This window comes from Astyanax mexicanus, unplaced genomic scaffold (genome assembly GCF_023375975.1).
Source record: "Astyanax mexicanus isolate ESR-SI-001 unplaced genomic scaffold, AstMex3_surface scaffold_34, whole genome shotgun sequence".
In the NCBI taxonomy this organism is placed as follows: domain Eukaryota; kingdom Metazoa; phylum Chordata; class Actinopteri; order Characiformes; family Acestrorhamphidae; genus Astyanax; species Astyanax mexicanus.
In genome coordinates, this window is record NW_026040044.1 from 3,985,397 (window position 1) to 4,005,038 (window position 19,642).

The window sequence follows — 19,642 nt, forward strand, 5'->3', positions numbered from 1 at the left end:
GTAATTAACTCTATATAACATTAGAACACTAAACCCAAATAAACATTAATAAAGTCAGTGATCAGTGAGAGTGCCTACCTGTAATTAACTCTATATAACATTAGAATACTAAACCCAAATAAACATTAATAAAGTCAGTGATCAGTGAGAGTATCTACCTGTAATTAACTCTATATAACATTAGAATACTAAACCCAAATAAACATTAATAAAGTCAGTGATCAGTGAGAGTATCTACCTGTAATTAACTCTATATAACATTAAAACAGAATACTAAACCCAAATAAACATAAAGAATAAAGTCAGTGATCAGTGAGAGTGTCTACCTGTAATTAACTCTATATAACAGAATACTAAACCCAAATAAACTTAAAATATCAAGTGTTTTCTCAGGATATTAAAGTCCAGTAAAACAGTATTTTGAGAACATGTGATTTTGGGACATGTGATCATTCTTTATTGTCATGTGACATGCACACTCCACACGTGGTTTTCACTAATTTGATGGAAGATGAATCAGCGAGAAACACCTGAGAGATCAGGTGAGACACAGTTCCTCTGATTTCAGTACATCTACTAAAGTTCATGACCTGCTGAAATAAAGGGGTGAGAGATAGTAATGAACTGAGAGAATAGAAATAGAGATGTGGTCGGTGAGGTCAGAGTGAGAAACATTAGTGATTAGAGCTGCAGCAACACAATCATCATCATCTTCATCAACAACATCAAGAACAAGAACAACAGCGAGAAGGACGACACTCTGAACAGGATAAAAACAGAAGAGTTTCTTCATCTTTGGTATAAAACGGCTGTTTTTAAGCTGCATTTCAGAAAAAAACTACAGAAATTGTCAACAATTTCTTCTATTGCTTTTGCTGCTCGGTTTGAACCAGAAGCTCCTGCAGTGGTGGAGAGTGGAGCACCAACCAAAACCTACCGGGATTCGGTAAATACTTTATTAGATGAGCTAAAGACAGGATTAGTTTCTCAGGAGGTTCAGTAGTAATTTTGGTAACACTTCATATGAACCCTGTATTCATAATGCATTATAAATGCATGTATAATGCATTATATGACAGGCGTAATAGCTTATAATGACTGTTATAAGCCTGTATAGTATAAAGGTGTATAAAGAAAGGGCTTATAATGCCTTGTAATATCTGTTCATAAGATCATTGTACAATGTAGTGTTGTAATGCCCTTTCTTTATAAACCCTTACACCTGTGGTTTATAATGTGTTATGAATGTCACTGTAAGTACTTATAAGTTATTATACAGGCTTATTACAGTCATTATAAAGTATTATGCATGTCATATAATGCACTATGAATGCATTCATAAGGCATTATAAATACAAGGTTTACTGTAATTTTCTCTTTAATAATCTCACTGATTTTATTTCCATGTATGTGTTTTTCTTAGACGTCCTCTGAGATAAAAAACTAAAAATTACAGGCTGAATTATCTACTGTTTTTCGCTGAACTCCTGTAATCGTGGTCCTCTAGTAATTTTAGTCCCGCCCGGATGCACATCTCTGAGTTTCATCTCCTCGCGTTTAATAAAATAGCTATTTGCAGCTTGCCATCAGCTGCTGGAGCCCTGAGAGAGCACAGTTGGTCTTGCTCTTTCTCTGGATGGGTACAGTAGATGGCGCTCTCTCTTTCCCCTCATCACTCCAAGGGTGATGTGGATCAGCACAAGGCTGCGTCTGTGAGCTGATGTATCAGAACCGAGTGCAGCGAGCTGAATGGGTGGAACATTTGGCCAGATAAAACGGGAGAAAATTAGAAATAAAATTCTTTTTTACAAATGCAGCAGTTGAAAATAAACATGTCTCAATAAAAGCAAAACATAAGTAGAAACATGGTGGAAATTTAGACCAGTTGCTGTCCTGGAAAGCCTCTAAAAATTAACCAGTTGTACTATTTAGACCAATTACTGCCATGAGGAGCTCTTACAAGAAACATGGTCGAGATTAGGACCAATTATGGTAAAGAAAATGACTTAAAAAACAACTAAATGATCAATAGGACCAATTAAAATCAAGGAGAAAATCAATCATGACAAACATGGTAACAGTTTGAACCAATCGCAGTGTTGGGGAGGTCTCAGAACAGATATGATGAAGACTAAAACCAATCGAAGTAATGGGTTAGGTTTTAGAACTAAAGAGATGGACATTAGAACCAATCAAACAATTAAAGTTGCAATTAAGACCAACCGTAGTCTTGGGGAGGAATCAGAACATGTTTAGAAACTGTACTTTAACCTGGTTATCTCTCACTGTGAGTTATAGATAATGTAACTACCTCCACCATGTTTAGAAGCTGTACTTTATCCTGGTTAGAGTTAGTTTGTGCTCCACTCTCCACTTTTGTACATGTACTACTGATTTTGGTCAAGTTTTTAATACATACTGGATATTTCCTACCTTCTCTTTTGTTATGGAGTATTTTAAGCTAAGCAAGCTAAAAAATAAAAGACAATTTCATACAGTGAAACAACAAAAATATCATTGTAAAGACAACGAAATAAAAAAAAAATATATTGCAGCATTTTTCCCGTAAAAGTAAAAAGAAACCACTTAAAATCATTTTTAAAATCTCATTGAAGCACAGACATACTGCAGTCCCGAATGAGAGTCTTCTTCCTCCTTAACATTCAATCACAACATCATCATCACATCACAGCGTCCAACGTTTTCTTCAGATAAAGAGGAGAAATCCTCTGATAAATCTGTACAGCGTTTTTAAGATGTAATTTCTCTCGGATCTGTTTTAATCTCTCTTTTAGTGAAGAACAATAGAACACGACACAACCAGGCCGAACTAAAAACAGCTGTAACCTTCAAAATTAAGGCAACAAAGACGAGAAAACAGTTTTTTTAATCGTAAATCTCTATAAAACCAGAACTGTAAGTAAGGTAAGACGAGTTAAAAGTGAGTGTAGCTTCATTTCTGAGGAAGACGTTTAATCTGTTTTAACGTTTAACTTTTTCTACTAAGTTTAAAAAATAAGCTTCATCTACTGTGTACAACATTTTTATCATTTTTTGCAATATTATTTTTATTTTAGTTTTTATAAAAACTCCAGCTCAATCCGACGATATGGTCACATGATGAAACACAGACTCCGCCCCCATTTCCTCCGTAGTCCTGTTTTGTCTGAGTTCATGAACTGGAAACCAGTCCAGTTGGTCTCGGCTCTGACGCCCAGGAAAGGCAACTCTGTGGCCGGTACATTCCCCTGCTCCACACGCTATCTGAGATAAAAACACATCACTAATTAGTCTAATACATAAAACAGACAACTGCACATATATATATATATATATATATATATATATATATATATATATATATATATATATATATATATCATCACATTCTAAATATATAGACATTACACCTACATATTACACCAACAGGTCCTTTTATATCCTCCATTTTAAACCCATTAGCATCAGTGTGTAGTCGGTCCCCCTTTGCAGCTACACTATATGGACAAACATATTTGGACACAGGCTTTTTTCCCTTTAAGAGCTTTTTATAAAAGACATTTAATTCTAAATCATATACTTAAGTGTGGAGTTGGTCCCCCTTTGCAGCTATGTTATATAGAAATGGACAGATTTTCTGAGATTCTATTCTAAACCCATAGCCATTAATATAGAGCCACTATATGGACAAACATATTAATTAATTGCATTAATGTGGAGTCTGTCCCACTTTCAGCTACACTACATAGAGAAAACATATTAATATACCTACAACATTATTCCCATTTTGAACCAATAGACATCAGTGTGTAGTCGGTCCCTCTTTGCAGGTACACAATATGGAGAATTATATTGGGACACATACTTTTTACAGTCTTCTAAACTCATATGCATTAGTGTGTAGTCAGCTATACTGTACAGACAATAGTATTAGGACACCTACACATTTATATCATCATATTCTAGATCTATAGACAATAATGTGTAGTCTGTCCCCCTTTGCACCTACACTATATGAAATATATGGACGAAAATATTAGTACACCTACACATAACACCAACAGCACGTTTCATATAGTACACTACAATAATATAGAGTCAATAGTACAATAGTATTGGGACACCTACACATTTATAACATCATATTGTAAATCTATAGACAATAATGTGTAGTCTGTCCCCCTACACTATATGGACTATATGGACTAAAATGTATGTAAACCTATAATACATTTAAACCGTCCCATTTTAAACCAAAGTTTTTATCTTTTAAGAAATGGTATTCCATTCCAAACCCATATGCACTAGTGTGGAGTCAGTCCCCCTTTACAGCTTAAATAAATGGAGAAAATATATATATAAGAACTTTTTATAAAAGAAACTCCTTTCTAAACCCATTTGCATCAGTTTGGAGTCAGTCCCCTTTTGCAGCTGCACCATATGGACAGTTGTATTGGGACGCCTACATCAACTTGGGTGTAACTTAAATAAGGTAAATGTAGCCCTCATTAGAAAGGTTATGTATGAACATTAGGGAATATAGAGTATATGAGGTTAGTGCATACTTAGACTGGTAGGAGTATGGTGGGAGGTGGTCACTGGTCTCCACGGTGATCTGTTGCTGTGGTGTGTTGATATCCTGTGATGTCTGTGATGATGTGTCTGTCACCACGCCCTGAACATACACAAATATATTACATTAGTGCAATACTGATTACCTCAGACTCATCTGAGACTCACCTGAGGCTTACTTGTGACTTGTGACTTGTTACACCAGAGACTCATCTGAGGCTCACCTAAACTTTTAGCTCAACTAAAATTCTAGTAAAACTCACCAGACACTCACCTAAAGCTCATCTGAAACTGAACTAATGCTCACCTAAAACTCAATTGTGACTCAACTGTGACTCACCTGAGATTTACATAAGGCTCACATAAAACTGAACTGAGGATCCAATAAAACTCACTTGGGACTCACCTAAGGCTCATCTAAAACTGAACTACCTAAAATTCTCAAGAGACTACCACTAAACTGAGGCTCACTAAAACTCACCTGTGTCTCACCTGAGACTCACCTAAAGCTTATCTGAATCTGAACTGAGGCTCAACTGAAATTCACCTAAAACTCAACAGAGACTTACCTAAAACTCATCTAAAACTAACCTGAGGCTCACTAAAACTCACCTGTGACTCACCTGAAACTCACCAAAATATCACCTAAAGCTCATCTGAAACTAAACTGAGGCTCACCTAAAACTCACCAAAGACTCACCTAAAGCTCATCTGAAACTGAACTAAGACTCACCGAAAACTCACCAAAGACTCACCTAAAGCTCATCTGAAACTGAACTAAGACTCACCGAAAACTCACCAAAGACTCACCTAAAACTCACCAAAGACCCACCTAAAGCTCATTTGAAACTGATTTGAGGCTCAACTAAAACTCACGTGAGAATCACCTGAGGCTTGTGTACAATTAACCTGAGGCTCACTTAAAATTCACAAGTGACTCACCTGAGACTCACCTAAAGCTCATCTGAATCTGAAGTGAGACTCACCTAAACTCACCAGAACCAAGTCTGTTTTTAATTGTCTATTGTTTTGACTCATATTCCGTTTATTCATTTGTGATTGATTCTTATTTCAGTGTGTGTGTGTGTGTATGTTATTTATTTATTGTGTGTGTGTGTGTATGTTATTTATTTATTGTGTGTGTGTGTGTATGTTATTTATTGTGTGTGTGTGTGTGTGTTATTTATTGTGTGTGTGTGTGTATGTTATTTATTTATTGTGTGTGTGTGTGTATGTTATTTATTGTGTGTGTGTGTGTGTGTGTGTGTTATTTATTGTGTGTGTGTGTGTATGTTATTTATTTATTGTGTGTGTGTGTGTATGTTATTTATTGTGTGTGTGTGTGTGTGTGTATGTTATTTATTGTGTGTGTGTGTGTGTATGTTATTTATTGTGTGTGTGTGTGTGTGTGTGTGTGTGTATGTTATTTATTTATTGTGTGTGTGTATGTTATTTATTGTGTGTGTGTGTGTGTGTATGTTATTTATTTATTGTGTGTGTGTGTGTGTATGTTATTTATTGTGTGTGTGTGTGTGTGTGTGTGTATGTTATTTATTTATTGTGTGTGTGTGTGTATGTTATTTATTGTGTGTGTGTGTGTATGTTATTTATTGTGTGTGTGTGTGTGTATGTTATTTATTGTGTGTGTGTGTATGTTATTTATTGTGTGTGTGTGTGTATGTTATTTATTGTGTGTGTGTGTGTGTGTATGTTATTTATTGTGTGTGTGTGTGTGTATGTTATTTATTGTGTGTGTGTGTGTATGTTATTTATTGTGTGTGTGTGTGTGTGTATGTTATTTATTGTGTGTGTGTGTATGTTATTTATTTATTGTGTGTGTGTGTGTGTATGTTATTTATTGTGTGTGTGTATGTTATTTATTGTGTGTGTGTGTGTGTGTGTGTTATTTATTTATTGTGTGTGTGTGTGTGTGTGTGTATGTTATTTATTGTGTGTGTGTGTGTGTGTGTTATTTATTTATTGTGTGTGTGTGTGTGTGTATGTTATTTATTGTGTGTGTGTGTGTGTGTGTGTGTATGTTATTTATTGTGTGTGTGTGTGTGTGTATGTTATTTATTTATTGTGTGTGTGTGTGTGTGTATGTTATTTATTGTGTGTGTGTGTGTGTGTGTGTGTATGTTATTTATTTATTGTGTGTGTGTGTGTGTGTATGTTATTTATTGTGTGTGTGTGTGTGTGTGTATGTTATTTATTGTGTGTGTGTGTGTGTGTGTGTGTATGTTATTTATTGTGTGTGTGTGTGTGTATGTTATTTATTGTGTGTGTGTGTGTGTGTGTGTATGTTATTTATTTATTGTGTGTGTGTGTGTGTTGGTATGGGTGGTATATGAGGACATTTTTCCTGACAATTTAGTGTATTAAGAGGACAGTGTGGTTTAGCCAGACATTTTTGTGTCCTTGTAAACTAAAGATTACAAATGATGTTTTATGACTCCTATAAGACCCCTGATGCAGTTTCCTTGAATGTCCTGATAAACCAAAAAATCGGACTTTTGTTGTATCAGATTGTATCACTTTGCTGCCCCCAGAGGCAATAAGTGGTATTGCAGCCACGATACACGTCCTTACAATCCATACACATGTCCCATACACATGACCCAATAAACCAATAAATCTGACTTTTTTGTAATAACTTATCTATGTCTCCAGCATTAGAAATTTTATATATCCATTAGATCAGTTTTATTCAACCTGTGGGCCGTGGACCCTCAGTGGTACTGCAAGGGGGCCATTGGCCAACAGTTTTTTGCTCTTTTTCTTTTTTTTTTTTTTTGTAAAATACATTCCTTCACGTAAATAGAAAAATTTCAACAAACAGAAATAGACATATGTGTGACATATATTACATAACCATTTGCAACATAATTATACATGTATATAAATATACAGTGTGTTTAGCTAAATATTGAGCTAAATGATAATGTGATAATGTGAACAACAAAGCTAGCCATTGGATCAGCAGTATAGTAACCATTGACACCATTTTTAAATGTGTTGAATGTGCTTATAACCTGAAATAGCTATATTGGTTGTTGTGCTGTTTTTGGGTAATACTCTTTTTTTGTGGGCTGTGGACTACTTTGTGCTGGGTTTAAGGGGCCACTGTTACAAAAGTTTTAGAATGCCAAGAAGTGTGTAGTCACCCAATAAAATTATAGTACAGTTGGGTTATGGGTTTGTGTTTGGAGTTGTGGCCGAAGTTAGCCCTGCCCACTGATTGATAATGTTGAAAGAATGTATTATTAATTATTGAGGCTTTTATTTTAAATAATAGTAATACATTGTAACATTTAATTAATTGGTTCTGTATTCATTATGTTTATAACTATTTAATATTGCCAAAAAACCCTCCATAACTTAAAGTCACCATCCTGTCACGGCAAATACGCATGTGCTTTCTAAAGGAGCTTCAGTGGAGCAGGCTTTTCAATCTAGAAGTTAAATATACTCAACACCATGAGTCCTGTAAACAGTGACATAAAGCCCTGTGAATAAATTAGTGATCCCACAGCCAGTAAACCTTCCTTACTTGACATAGCTTGAACCGGAACTGAAAGGGTTAAATTACAAAAAGCAAGAAACACAAGAAATGAAGACACATTTCCCACAACTCTTGACTGCTAATGCCCGTTTGGCATTGATAAAAATGAATCTAACATGGTCCGTTATTCAGACGAACACCACGCCTTGCCTCCTCCTGTATAGAGCTGAATGTGCACTGACTGCACTGATGATTCATGGTAGTGTGTGTTTTCTCCTATCAATCACATGGAATGGGTTCTTTCACAAAGCGATAGAAACAGTGCTGGTTGACTGTATATTTTATGTTAAAGGTTGGAGGGTCCAAACAAACATTCATGAAATGTGAAGGGGGCAGGTTCCCCTCAGATTCAATGGCGACGGTGCCCATGAAACGAACAAAACTCTGTAATACATTCTTCTTTTCTCTACAATATAATTTTCATACATAAAGCTACATTAGCAGAGTCTTAAAGGGGTGGCCGGAGTGGCCAATGTCTTTACTACAATCTGGTCACCCAAAAAATATATACATTGTGGTTCTACCAAGAATGCTTTCCCTGTCTTACTTGGCTTTTGAGAGGAGAGTTTTTTCCTATCAAAGAGACTGCAAAGAAAGGCCATGCTCTGAGTGGAATGTAAGCAAGAACTAGGAAAACAGGACACAGCTTTTCAGTGGAATGACAGCGGAATGACAATTTACAAAAGGTAAGTCCATTTTTATATGTCATTAAACTTTTTGCACTCATCAGCTCTGTTGCTCAGATGAGTCGTAAGATACCTTAATCACTCACATATTCATTGTCAAACCTGGTTTATCTGTCAGGGCCTTGGGTGCAATCTGCTTTAAGAAACCTAATGTAAGTAATCCTACACATGCTGAAATTTAATGTGACAAATTATGCTCAATTTGAAAAACCATAGTCATATTTTGCTTGTTTTACTATGACATGTCATTACAAAACCTCCTATTCTTATTATTAATATATTGTTCAAATTCTTATTCGGCCAATAAATCATATTCTTTTAGCCTTTACAGAACCTTTGCTTTATTATATGGAACATAAGACAAATCCTGTTCATGACAAATCCTGCTATAATCCATTAAAGATTTTTTTAACATTCAACACTAAATATTTTTTGATTAACCATCAAATCATTATTTTCTCTTTTTGTTTAGTTACACCTTTGTTTTCTAAGTCTCTCCCTAAGTCTCTCCCGCCCTAAGTCAGTCTCGCCCTAAGTCAGTCTAGCCCTAAGTCAGTCTCGCCCTAAGTCAGTCTCACCCAAAGTAAGTGCTGTGACCAAACTCGAAATAGTGGTCCTTCCTAAGCACCCTGTCCTCACATACCATGTATTTATCTTTACATCTCACACAGTCTGGACAGAGTACAGTATTGATCTGTTACCAAACTCACATTAGTAGTGGTCCTTCCTAACCACCCTGTCCTCACATACCATGTATTTATCTTTACATCTCACACAGTCTGGACAGAGTACAGTATTGATCTGTTACCAAACTCACATTAGTAGTGGTCCTTCCTAACCACCCTGTCCTCACATACCATGTATTTATCTTTACATCTCACACAGTCTGGACAGAGTACAGTATTGATCTGTTACCAAACTCACATTAGTAGTGGTCCTTCCTAAGCACCCTGTCCTCACATACCATGTATTTATCTTTACATCTCACACAGTCTGGACAGAGTACAGTATTGATCTGTTACCAAACTCACATTAGTAGTGGTCCTTCCTAACCACCCTGTCCTCACATACCATGTATTTATCTTTACATCTCACACAGTCTGGACAGAGTACAGTATTGATCTGTTACCAAACTCACATTAGTAGTGGTCCTTCCTAAGCACCCTGTCCTCACATACCATGTATTTATCTTTACATTCACTTTGAAAGTTTTGTTATTTAATCTCCCTAACTTTCCTCCCGCTCATTCACTCTTCCTCTCTGTTACTGTTTTAACAGCGGATAATCCAGGAATCACAGTCATCAGTCTCTGTTGAAAGTAAGATGTTTTAGTAATTTTATGTTAGTTAAACAATAAGGCTATTTCTAATTATGAATTCCACAAAACTTTGTGACATATTTGTGGCCTAACCTTTTTGTGTGATGCACTCTATTGGAAAACTATTCTTTGAAAGCAACACCATCATATGTTTGCAGGCTGTAATGTTCAGCAATGGTAAAATCACTGAAGCTGCTTTTACTTCATTGATGTTTCTGCTGTTTTATTCTGTAGCTACTGGTCAGGAGAATCACCAGGCTGGCTGTGAAAATCCTGAGATGTGTGGACCGAGCAGTTTAACTGATATCACTGAGATCAGATCACTGACTCAGCTTAGAGTGGTGCCCAACCATTCTTCAGACTCTGTTCAGGTTAGTGTGGCTTTTACTGTGGCTTTTTTCATCTCACTGTACGTCTCACCCTTAGTCTCTCCCTTAGTCTCTCCCTAAGTCTCTCCCTAAGTCTCACCCTAAGTCTCACCCTAAGTCTCGCCCTAAGTCAGTCTCGCCCTAAGTCAGTCTCGCCCTAAGTCAGTCTCTCCCTAAGTCTCGCCCTAAGTCAGTCTCTCCCTAAGTCAGTCTCTCCCTAAGTCAGTCTCGTCCTAAGTCAGTCTCACCCTAAGTCAGTCACGTCCTAAGTCTCACCCTAAGTCTCACCCTAAGTCTCACCCTAAGTCTCACCCTAAGTCTCTCCCTAAGTCTCTCCCTAAGTCTCTCCCTAAGTCAGTCTCGCCCTAAATCAGTCTCGCCCTAAGTCTCGCCCTAAGTCAGTCTCGCCCTAAGTCAGTCTAGCCCTAAGTCAGTCTCGCCCTAAGTCAGTCTCACCCAAAGTAAGCTCTGTGTCTTTGACATTAAGCTTCTAGCTGTGGTTGCTAATGTACTGCAGTTTTCTAGGGCATTGCCAGGTGGTTGATGCAGTTTTCTGGGTGGTTGCTACGATGTTGCTAAGCAGTGACTGTGGTATCCCATGTGGTTGTTAGGTGACTGTTAGCTGGTTGATATTATGTTGCCAAGTGTTTTTTTTAAGTGGATGCTGTGACCAAACTCGAAATAGTGGTCCTTCCTAAGCACCCTGTCCTCACATACCATGTATTTATCTTTACATCTCACACAGTCTGGACAGAGTACAGTATTGATCTGTTACCAAACTCACATTAGTAGTGGTCCTTCCTAACCACCCTGTCCTCACATACCATGTATTTATCTTTACATCTCACACAGTCTGGACAGAGTACAGTATTGATCTGTTGATCAATACTATTGACTCTGTTCAGGTTAGTGTGGCTTTTACTGTGGCTTTTTTCATCTCACTGTACGTCTCTCCCTAAGTCTCTCCCTAAGTCTCTCACTAAGTCAGTCTCGCCCTAAGTCAGTCTCGCCCTAAGTCTCGCCCTAAGTCAGTCTCGCCCTAAGTCTCTCCCTAAGTCTCTCACTAAGTCAGTCTCGCCCTAAGTCAGTCTCTCCCTAAGTCTCTCCCTAAGTCTCGCCCTAAGTCAGTCTCGCCCTAAGTCAGTCTCTCCCTAAGTCTCTCCCTAAGTCTCTCCCTAAGTCTCTCACTAAGTCAGTCTCTCCCTAAGTCTCACCCTAAGTCTCGCCCTAAGTCAGTCTCGCCCTAAGTCAGTCACGTCCTAAGTCTCTTCCTAAGTCTCACCCTAAGTCTCTCCCTAAGTCAGTCTCTCCCTAAGTCAGTCTCGCCCTAAGTCAGTCTCGCCCTAAGTCAGTCTCGCCCTAAGTCTCTTCCTAAGTCTCACCCTAAGTCTCTCCCTAAGTCTCGCCCTAAGTCAGTCTCGCCCGAAGTCTCTCCCTAAGTCTCGCCCGAAGTCTCTCCCTAAGTCTCGCCCGAAGTCTCTCCCTAAGTCTCTCACTAAGTCACTCTCGCCCTAAGTCAGTCTCTCCTTAAGTCTCTCCCTAAGTCTCGCCCTAAGTCAGTCACGTCCTAAGTCTCTTCCTAAGTCTCACCCTAAGTCTCTCCCTAAGTCAGTCTCTCCCCAAGTCTCGCCCTAAGTCAGTCTCACCCTAGGTCAGTCTCGCCCTAAGTCAGTCTCTTCCTAAGTCTCTTCCTAAGTCTCACCCTAAGTCTCTCCCTAAGTCTCGCCCTAAGTCAGTCTCGCCCTAAGTCTCTCCCTAAGTCTCTCACTAAGTCAGTCTCGCCCTAAGTCTCTCCCTGAGTCTCTCACTAAGTCAGTCTCGCCCTAAGTCAGTCTCGCCCTAAGTCAGTCTCTCCCTAAGTCTCTCCCTAAGTCTCTCACTAAGTCAGTCTCGCCCTAAGTCAGTCTCACCCTAAGTCAGTCACGTCCTAAGTCTCTTCCTAAGTCTCACCCTAAGTCTCTCCCTAAGTCAGTCTCTCCCTAAGTCTCGCCCTAAGTCAGTCTCGCCCTAAGTCAGTCTCGCCCTAAGTCAGTCTCGCCCTAAGTCAGTCTCGCCCTAAGTCTCTCCCTAAGTCTCACCCTAAGCCAGACTCGCCCTAAGTCAGTCTCGCCCTAAGTCAGTCTCGCCCTAAGTCAGTCACGTCCTAAGTCTCTTTCTAAGTCTCACCCTAAGTCTCTCCCTAAGTCAGTCTCTCCCTAAGTCTCGCCCTAAGTCAGTCTTGCCCTAAGTCAGTCTCGCCCTAAGTCTCTCCCTAAGTCAGTCTCTCCCTAAGTCTCTCACTAAGTCAGTCTCGCCCTAAGTCAGTCTCGCCCTAAGTCTCTCCCTAAGTCTCTCACTAAGTCAGTCTCGCCCTAAGTCAGTCTCCCCTAAGTCTCTCCCTAAGTCAGTCTCTCCCTAAGTCTCTCACTAAGTCAGTCTCGCCCTAAGTCAGTCTCACCCTAAGTCTCACCCTAAGTCTCGCCCTAAGTCAGTCTCGCCCTAAGTCAGTCTCGCCCTAAGTCTCGCCCTAAGTCAATCTCGCCCTAAGTCAGTCTCGCCCTAAGTCAGTCTCGCCCTAAGTCTCTCCCTAAGTCAGTCTCGCCCTAAGTCAGTCTCTCCCTAAGTCTCTCACTAAGTCAGTCTCTCCCTAAGTCAATCTCGCCCTAAGTCAATCTCGCCCTAAGTCAGTCTCGCCCTAAGTCAGTCTCGCCCTAAGTCAGTCTCGCCCTAAGTCTCACCCTAAGTCTCACCCTAAGTCAGTCTCGCCCTAAGTCAGTCACGTCCTAAGTCTCTTCCTAAGTCTCACCCTAAGTCTCTCCCTAAGTCAGTCTCTCCCTAAGTCTCGCCCTAAGTCAGTCTTGCCCTAAGTCAGTCTCGCCCTAAGTCTCTCCCTAAGTCAGTCTCTCCCTAAGTCAGTCTCTCCCTAAGTCAGTCTCTACCTAAGTCTCACCCTAAGTCTCTCCCTAAGTCAGTCTCGCCCTAAGTCAGTCTCGCCCTAAGTCTCTCCCTAAGTCTCTCACTAAGTCAGTCTCGCCCTAAGTCAGTCTCCCCTAAGTCTCTCCCTAAGTCAGTCTCTCCCTAAGTCTCTCACTAAGTCAGTCTCGCCCTAAGTCAGTCTCACCCTAAGTCTCACCCTAAGTCTCGCCCTAAGTCAGTCTCGCCCTAAGTCTCTCCCTAAGTCAGTCTCGCCCTAAGTCTCTTCCTAAGTCTCACCCTAAGTCTCTCCCTAAGTCTCGCCCTAAGTCAGTCTCGCCCTAAGTCTCTCCCTAAGTCTCTCACTAAGTCAGTCTCGCCCTAAGTCTCTCCCTGAGTCTCTCACTAAGTCAGTCTCGCCCTAAGTCAGTCTCGCCCTAAGTCAGTCTCTCCCTAAGTCTCTCCCTAAGTCTCTCCCTAAGTCTCTCACTAAGTCAGTCTCGCCCTAAGTCAGTCTCACCCTAAGTCAGTCACGTCCTAAGTCTCTTCCTAAGTCTCACCCTAAGTCTCTCCCTAAGTCTCGCCCTAAGTCAGTCTCGCCCTAAGTCAGTCTCGCCCTAAGTCTCTCCCTAAGTCTCACCCTAAGTCAGACTCGCCCTAAGTCAGTCTCGCCCTAAGTCAGTCTCGCCCTAAGTCAGTCACGTCCTAAGTCTCTTTCTAAGTCTCACCCTAAGTCTCTCCCTAAGTCAGTCTCTCCCTAAGTCTCGCCCTAAGTCAGTCTTGCCCTAAGTCAGTCTCGCCCTAAGTCTCTCCCTAAGTCAGTCTCTCCCTAAGTCTCTCACTAAGTCAGTCTCTACCTAAGTCTCACCCTAAGTCTCTCCCTAAGTCAGTCTCGCCCTAAGTCAGTCTCGCCCTAAGTCTCTCCCTAAGTCTCTCACTAAGTCAGTCTCGCCCTAAGTCAGTCTCCCCTAAGTCTCTCCCTAAGTCAGTCTCTCCCTAAGTCTCTCACTAAGTCAGTCTCGCCCTAAGTCAGTCTCACCCTAAGTCTCACCCTAAGTCTCGCCCTAAGTCAGTCTCGCCCTAAGTCTCTCCCTAAGTCAGTCTCGCCCTAAGTCAGTCTCGCCCTAAGTCAATCTCGCCCTAAGTCAGTCTCGCCCTAAGTCAGTCTCGCCCTATGTCTCTCCCTAAGTCAGTCTCGCCCTAAGTCAGTCTCTCCCTAAGTCTCTCACTAAGTCAGTCTCTCACTAAGTCAGTCTCTCCCTAAGTCAATCTCGCCCTAAGTCAATCTCGCCCTAAGTCAGTCTCGCCCTAAGTCAGTCTCGCCCTAAGTCAGTCTCGCCCTAAGTCTCACCCTAAGTCTCACCCTAAGTCAGTCTCGCCCTAAGTCAGTCTCGCCCTAAGTCAGTCTCGCCCTAAGTCAGTCACGTCCTAAGTCTCTTCCTAAGTCTCACCCTAAGTCTCTCCCTAAGTCAGTCTCTCCCTAAGTCAGTCTCTCCCTAAGTCTCGCCCTAAGTCAGTCTTGCCCTAAGTCAGTCTCGCCCTAAGTCTCTCCCTAAGTCAGTCTCTCCCTAAGTCTCTCACTAAGTCAGTCTCTACCTAAGTCTCACCCTAAGTCTCTCCCTAAGTCAGTCTCGCCCTAAGTCAGTCTCGCCCTAAGTCTCTCCCTAAGTCTCCCACTAAGTCAGTCTCGCCCTAAGTCAGTCTCCCCTAAGTCTCTCCCTAAGTCAGTCTCTCCCTAAGTCTCTCACTAAGTCAGTCTCGCCCTAAGTCAGTCTCACCCTAAGTCTCACCCTAAGTCTCGCCCCTAAGTCAGTCTCGCCCTAAGTCTCTCCCTAAGTCTCGCCCTAAGTCAGTCTCGCCCTAAGTCTCTCCCTAAGTCAGTCTCGCCCTAAGTCAGTCTCTCCCTAAGTCTCTCACTAAGTCAGTCTCTCCCTAAGTCAGTCTCGCCCTAAGTCAATCTCGCCCTAAGTCAATCTCGCCCTAAGTCAGTCTCGCCCTAAGTCAGTCTCGCCCTAAGTCAGTCTCGCCCTAAGTCTCATCCTAAGTCTCACCCTAAGTCTCACCCTAAGTCTCACCCTAAGTCTCTCCCTAAGTCAGTCTCGCCCTAAGTCAGTCTCGCCCTAAGTCAGTCTCGTCCTAAGTCAGTCTCGCCATAAGTAAGCTCTGTGTCTTTGACATTAAGCTTCTAGCTGTGGTTGCTAATGTACTGCAGTTTTCTAGGGCATTGCAAGGTGGTTGATGCAGTTTTCTGGTTGGTTGCTACGATGTTGCTAAGCAGTGACTGTGATATCCAATGTGGTTGTTAGGTGACTGTTAGCTGGTTGATATTATGTTGCCAAGTGTTTTTTTTAAGTGGATGCTGTGACCAAACTCGAAATAGTGGTCCTTCCTAAGCACCCTGTCCTCACATAACATGTATTTATCTTTACATCTCACACAGTCTGGACAGAGTACAGTATTGATCTGTTACCAAACTCACATTAGTAGTGGTCCTTCCTAACCACCCTGTCCTCACATACCATGTATTTATCTTTACATCTCACACAGTCTGGACAGAGTACAGTATTGATCTGTTACCAAACTCACATTAGTAGTGGTCCTTCCTAACCACCCTGTCCTCACATACCATGTATTTATCTTTACATCTCACACAGTCTGGACAGAGTACAGTATTGATCTGTTACCAAACTCACATTAGTAGTGGTCCTTCCTAAGCACCCTGTCCTCACATACCATGTATTTATCTTTACATCTCACACAGTCTGGACAGAGTACAGTATTGATCTGTTACCAAACTCACATTAGTAGTGGTCCTTCCTAACCACCCTGTCCTCACATACCATGTATTTATCTTTACATCTCACACAGTCTGGACAGAGTACAGTATTGATCTGTTACCAAACTCACATTAGTAGTGGTCCTTCCTAAGCACCCTGTCCTCACATACCATGTATTTATCTTTACATTCACGTTGAAAGTTTTGTTATTTAATCTCCCTAACTTTCCTCCCGCTCATTCACTCTTCCTCTCTGTTACTGTTTTAACAGCGGATAATCCAGGAATCACAGTCATCAGTCTCTGTTGAAAGTAAGATGTTTTAGTAATTTTATGTTAGTTAAACAATAAGGCTATTTCTAATTATGAATTCCACAAAACTTTGTGACATATTTGTGGCCTAACCTTTTTGTGTGATGCACTCTATTGGAAAACTATTCTTGGAAAGCAACACCATCATATGTTTGCAGGCTGTAATGTTCAGCAATGGTAAAATCACTGAAGCTGCTTTTACTTCATTGATGTTTCTGCTGTTTTATTCTGTAGCTACTGGTCAGGAGAATCACCAGGCTGGCTGTGAAAATCCTGAGATGTGTGGACCGAGCAGTTTAACTGATGAGATCAGATCACTGACTCAGCTTAGAGTGGTGCCCAACCATTCTTCAGACTCTGTTCAGGTTAGTGTGGCTTTTACTGTGGCTTTTTTCATCTCACTGTACGTCTCACCCTAAGTCTCTCCCTAAGTCTCTCCCTAAGTCTCTCCCTAAGTCTCGCCCTAAGTCTCGCCCTAAGTCAGTCTCTCCCTAAGTCAGTCTCTCCCTAAGTCAGTCTCTCCCTAAGTCAGTCACGTCCTAAGTCTCTCCCTAAGTCAGTCTCTCCCTAAGTCAGTCACGTCCTAAGTCTCTCCCTAAGTCTCTCCCTAAGTCTCTCCCTAAGTCTCTCCCTAAGTCAGTCTCTCCCTAAGTCAGTCTCTCCCTAAGTCTCTCCCTAAGTCTCTCCCTAAGTCTCACCCTAAGTCTCACCCTAAGTCTCTCCCGCCCTAAGTCAGTCTAGCCCTAAGTCAGTCTCGACCTAAGTCAGTCTAGCCCTAAGTCAGTCTCGCCCTAGTCAGTCTCACCCAAAGTAAGCTCTGTGTCTTTGACATTAAGCTTCTAGCTGTGGTTGCTAATGTACTGCAGTTTTCTAGGGCATTGCAAGGTGGTTGATGCAGTTTTCTGGGTGGTTGCTACGATGTTGCTAAGCAGTGACTGTGGTATCCCATGTGGTTGTTAGGTGACTGTTAGCTGGTTGATATTATGTTGCCAAGTGTTTTTTTTTAAGTGGATGCTGTGACCAAACTCGAAATAGTGGTCCTTCCTAAGCACCCTGTCCTCACATACCATGTATTTATCTTTACATCTCACACAGTCTGGACAGAGTACAGTATTGATCTGTTACCAAACTCACATTAGTAGTGGTCCTTCCTAAGCACCCTGTCCTCACATACCATGTATTTATCTTTACATCTCACACAGTCTGGACAGAGTACAGTATTGATCTGTTACCAAACTCACATTAGTAGTGGTCCTTCCTAACCACCTTGTCCTCACATAACATGTATTTATCTTTATTTCTCACACAGTCTGGACAGAGTACAGTATTGATCTGTTACCAAACTCACATTAGTAGTGGTCTTTCCTAACCACCCTGTCCTCACATACCATGTATTTATCTTTACATTCACGTTGAAAGTTTTGTTATTTAATCTCCCTAACTTTCCTCCCGCTCATTCACTCTTCCTCTCTGTTACTGTTTTAACAGCGGATAATCCAGGAATCACAGTCATCAGTCTCTGTTGAAAGTAAGATGTTTTAGTAATTTTATGTTAGTTAAACAATAAGGCTATTTCTAATTATGAATTCCACAAAACTTTGTGACATATTTGTGGCCTAACCTTTTTGTGTGATGCACTCTATTGGAAAACTATTCTTTGAAAGCAACACCATCATATGTTTGCAGGCTGTAATGTTCAGCAATGGTAAAATCACTGAAGCTGCTTTTACTTCATTGATGTTTCTGCTGTTTTATTCTGTAGCTACTGGTCAGGAGAATCACCAGGCTGGCTGTGAAAATCCTGAGATGTGTGGACCGAGCAGTTTAACTGATATCACTGAGATCAGATCACTGACTCAGCTTAGAGTGGTGCCCAACCATTCTTCAGACTCTGTTCAGGTTAGTGTGGCTTTTACTGTGGCTTTTTTCATCTCACTGTACGTCTCACCCTAAGTCTCTCCCTAAGTCTCTCCCTAAGTCAGTCTCTCCCTAAGTCTCGCCCTAAGTCAGTCTCGCCCTAAGTCAGTCTCGCCCTAAGTCAGTCTCTCCCTAAGTCAGTCTCGTCCTAAGTCAGTCACGTCCTAAGTCTCTCCCTAAGTCTCTCCCTAAGTCTCTCCCTAAGTCTCACCATAAGTCTCACCCTAAGTCTCACCCTAAGTCTCACCGTAAGTCTCTCCCTAAGTCTCTCCCTAAGTCTCTCCCTAAGTCTCACCCTAAGTCTCTCCCTAAGTCAGTCTCTCCCTAAGTCAGTCTCTCCCTAAGTCAGTCTCGCCCTAAATCAGTCTCGCCCTAAATCAGTCTCGCCCTAAGTCTCGCCCTAAGTCAGTCTCGCCCTAAGTCAGTCTCGACCTAAGTCAGTCTCGCCCTAAGTCAGTCTCGCCCTAAGTCAGTCTCGCCCAAAGTAAGCTCTGTGTCTTTGACATTAAGCTTCTAGCTGTGGTTGCTAATGTACTGCAGTTTTCTAGGGCATTGCAAGGTGGTTGATGCAGTTTTCTGGGTGGTTGCTACGATGTTGCTAAGCAGTGACTGTGGTATCCCATGTGGTTGTTAGATGACTGTTAGCTGGTTGATATTATGTTGCCAAGTGTTTTTTTTAAGTGGATGCTGTGAACAAACTCGAAATAGTGGTCCTTCCTAAGCACCCTGTCCTCACATACCATGTATTTATCTTTACATCTCACACAGTCTGGACAGAGTACAGTATTGATCTGTTACCAAACTCACATTAGTAGTGGTCCTTCCTAACCACCCTGTCCTCACATACCATGTATTTATCTTTACATCTCACACAGTCTGGACAGAGTACAGTATTGATCTGTTACCAAACTCACATTAGTAGTGGTCCTTCCTAACCACCCTGTCCTCACATACCATGTATTTATCTTTACATCTCACACAGTCTGGACAGAGTACAGTATTGATCTGTTACCAAACTCACATTAGTAGTGGTCCTTCCTAAGCACCCTGTCCTCACATACCATGTATTTATCTTTACATCTCACACAGTCTGGACAGAGTACAGTATTGATCTGTTACCAAACTCACATTAGTAGTGGTCCTTCCTAAGCACCCTGTCCTCACATACCATGTATTTATCTTTACATCTCACACAGTCTGGACAGAGTACAGTATTGATCTGTTACCAAACTCACATTAG

The 19,642-nt window shown here is 41.2% G+C and overlaps 1 protein-coding gene across 2 annotated transcripts in view; it reads right to left on the reverse strand.

Annotated features, from left to right (window-relative positions):
- Window positions 1–418: 418 nt before the first annotated feature.
- The window catches only part of LOC125790080 (RNA-binding motif, single-stranded-interacting protein 3-like), a 120,860-nt gene continuing 101,636 nt past the window's right edge, over window positions 419–19,642 (reverse strand). For both annotated transcript variants that reach the window (XM_049473187.1, XM_049473186.1), the window contains exons 13-14: window positions 4,566–4,675; window positions 419–3,264 (exon numbers count right to left, since the gene is read on the reverse strand). In XM_049473187.1, coding sequence (XP_049329144.1) covers window positions 3,261–3,264; window positions 4,566–4,675 — 114 coding nt within the window. In that variant the 3' untranslated portion in view covers window positions 419–3,260. The remainder of the gene's footprint in view (window positions 3,265–4,565; window positions 4,676–19,642) is intronic.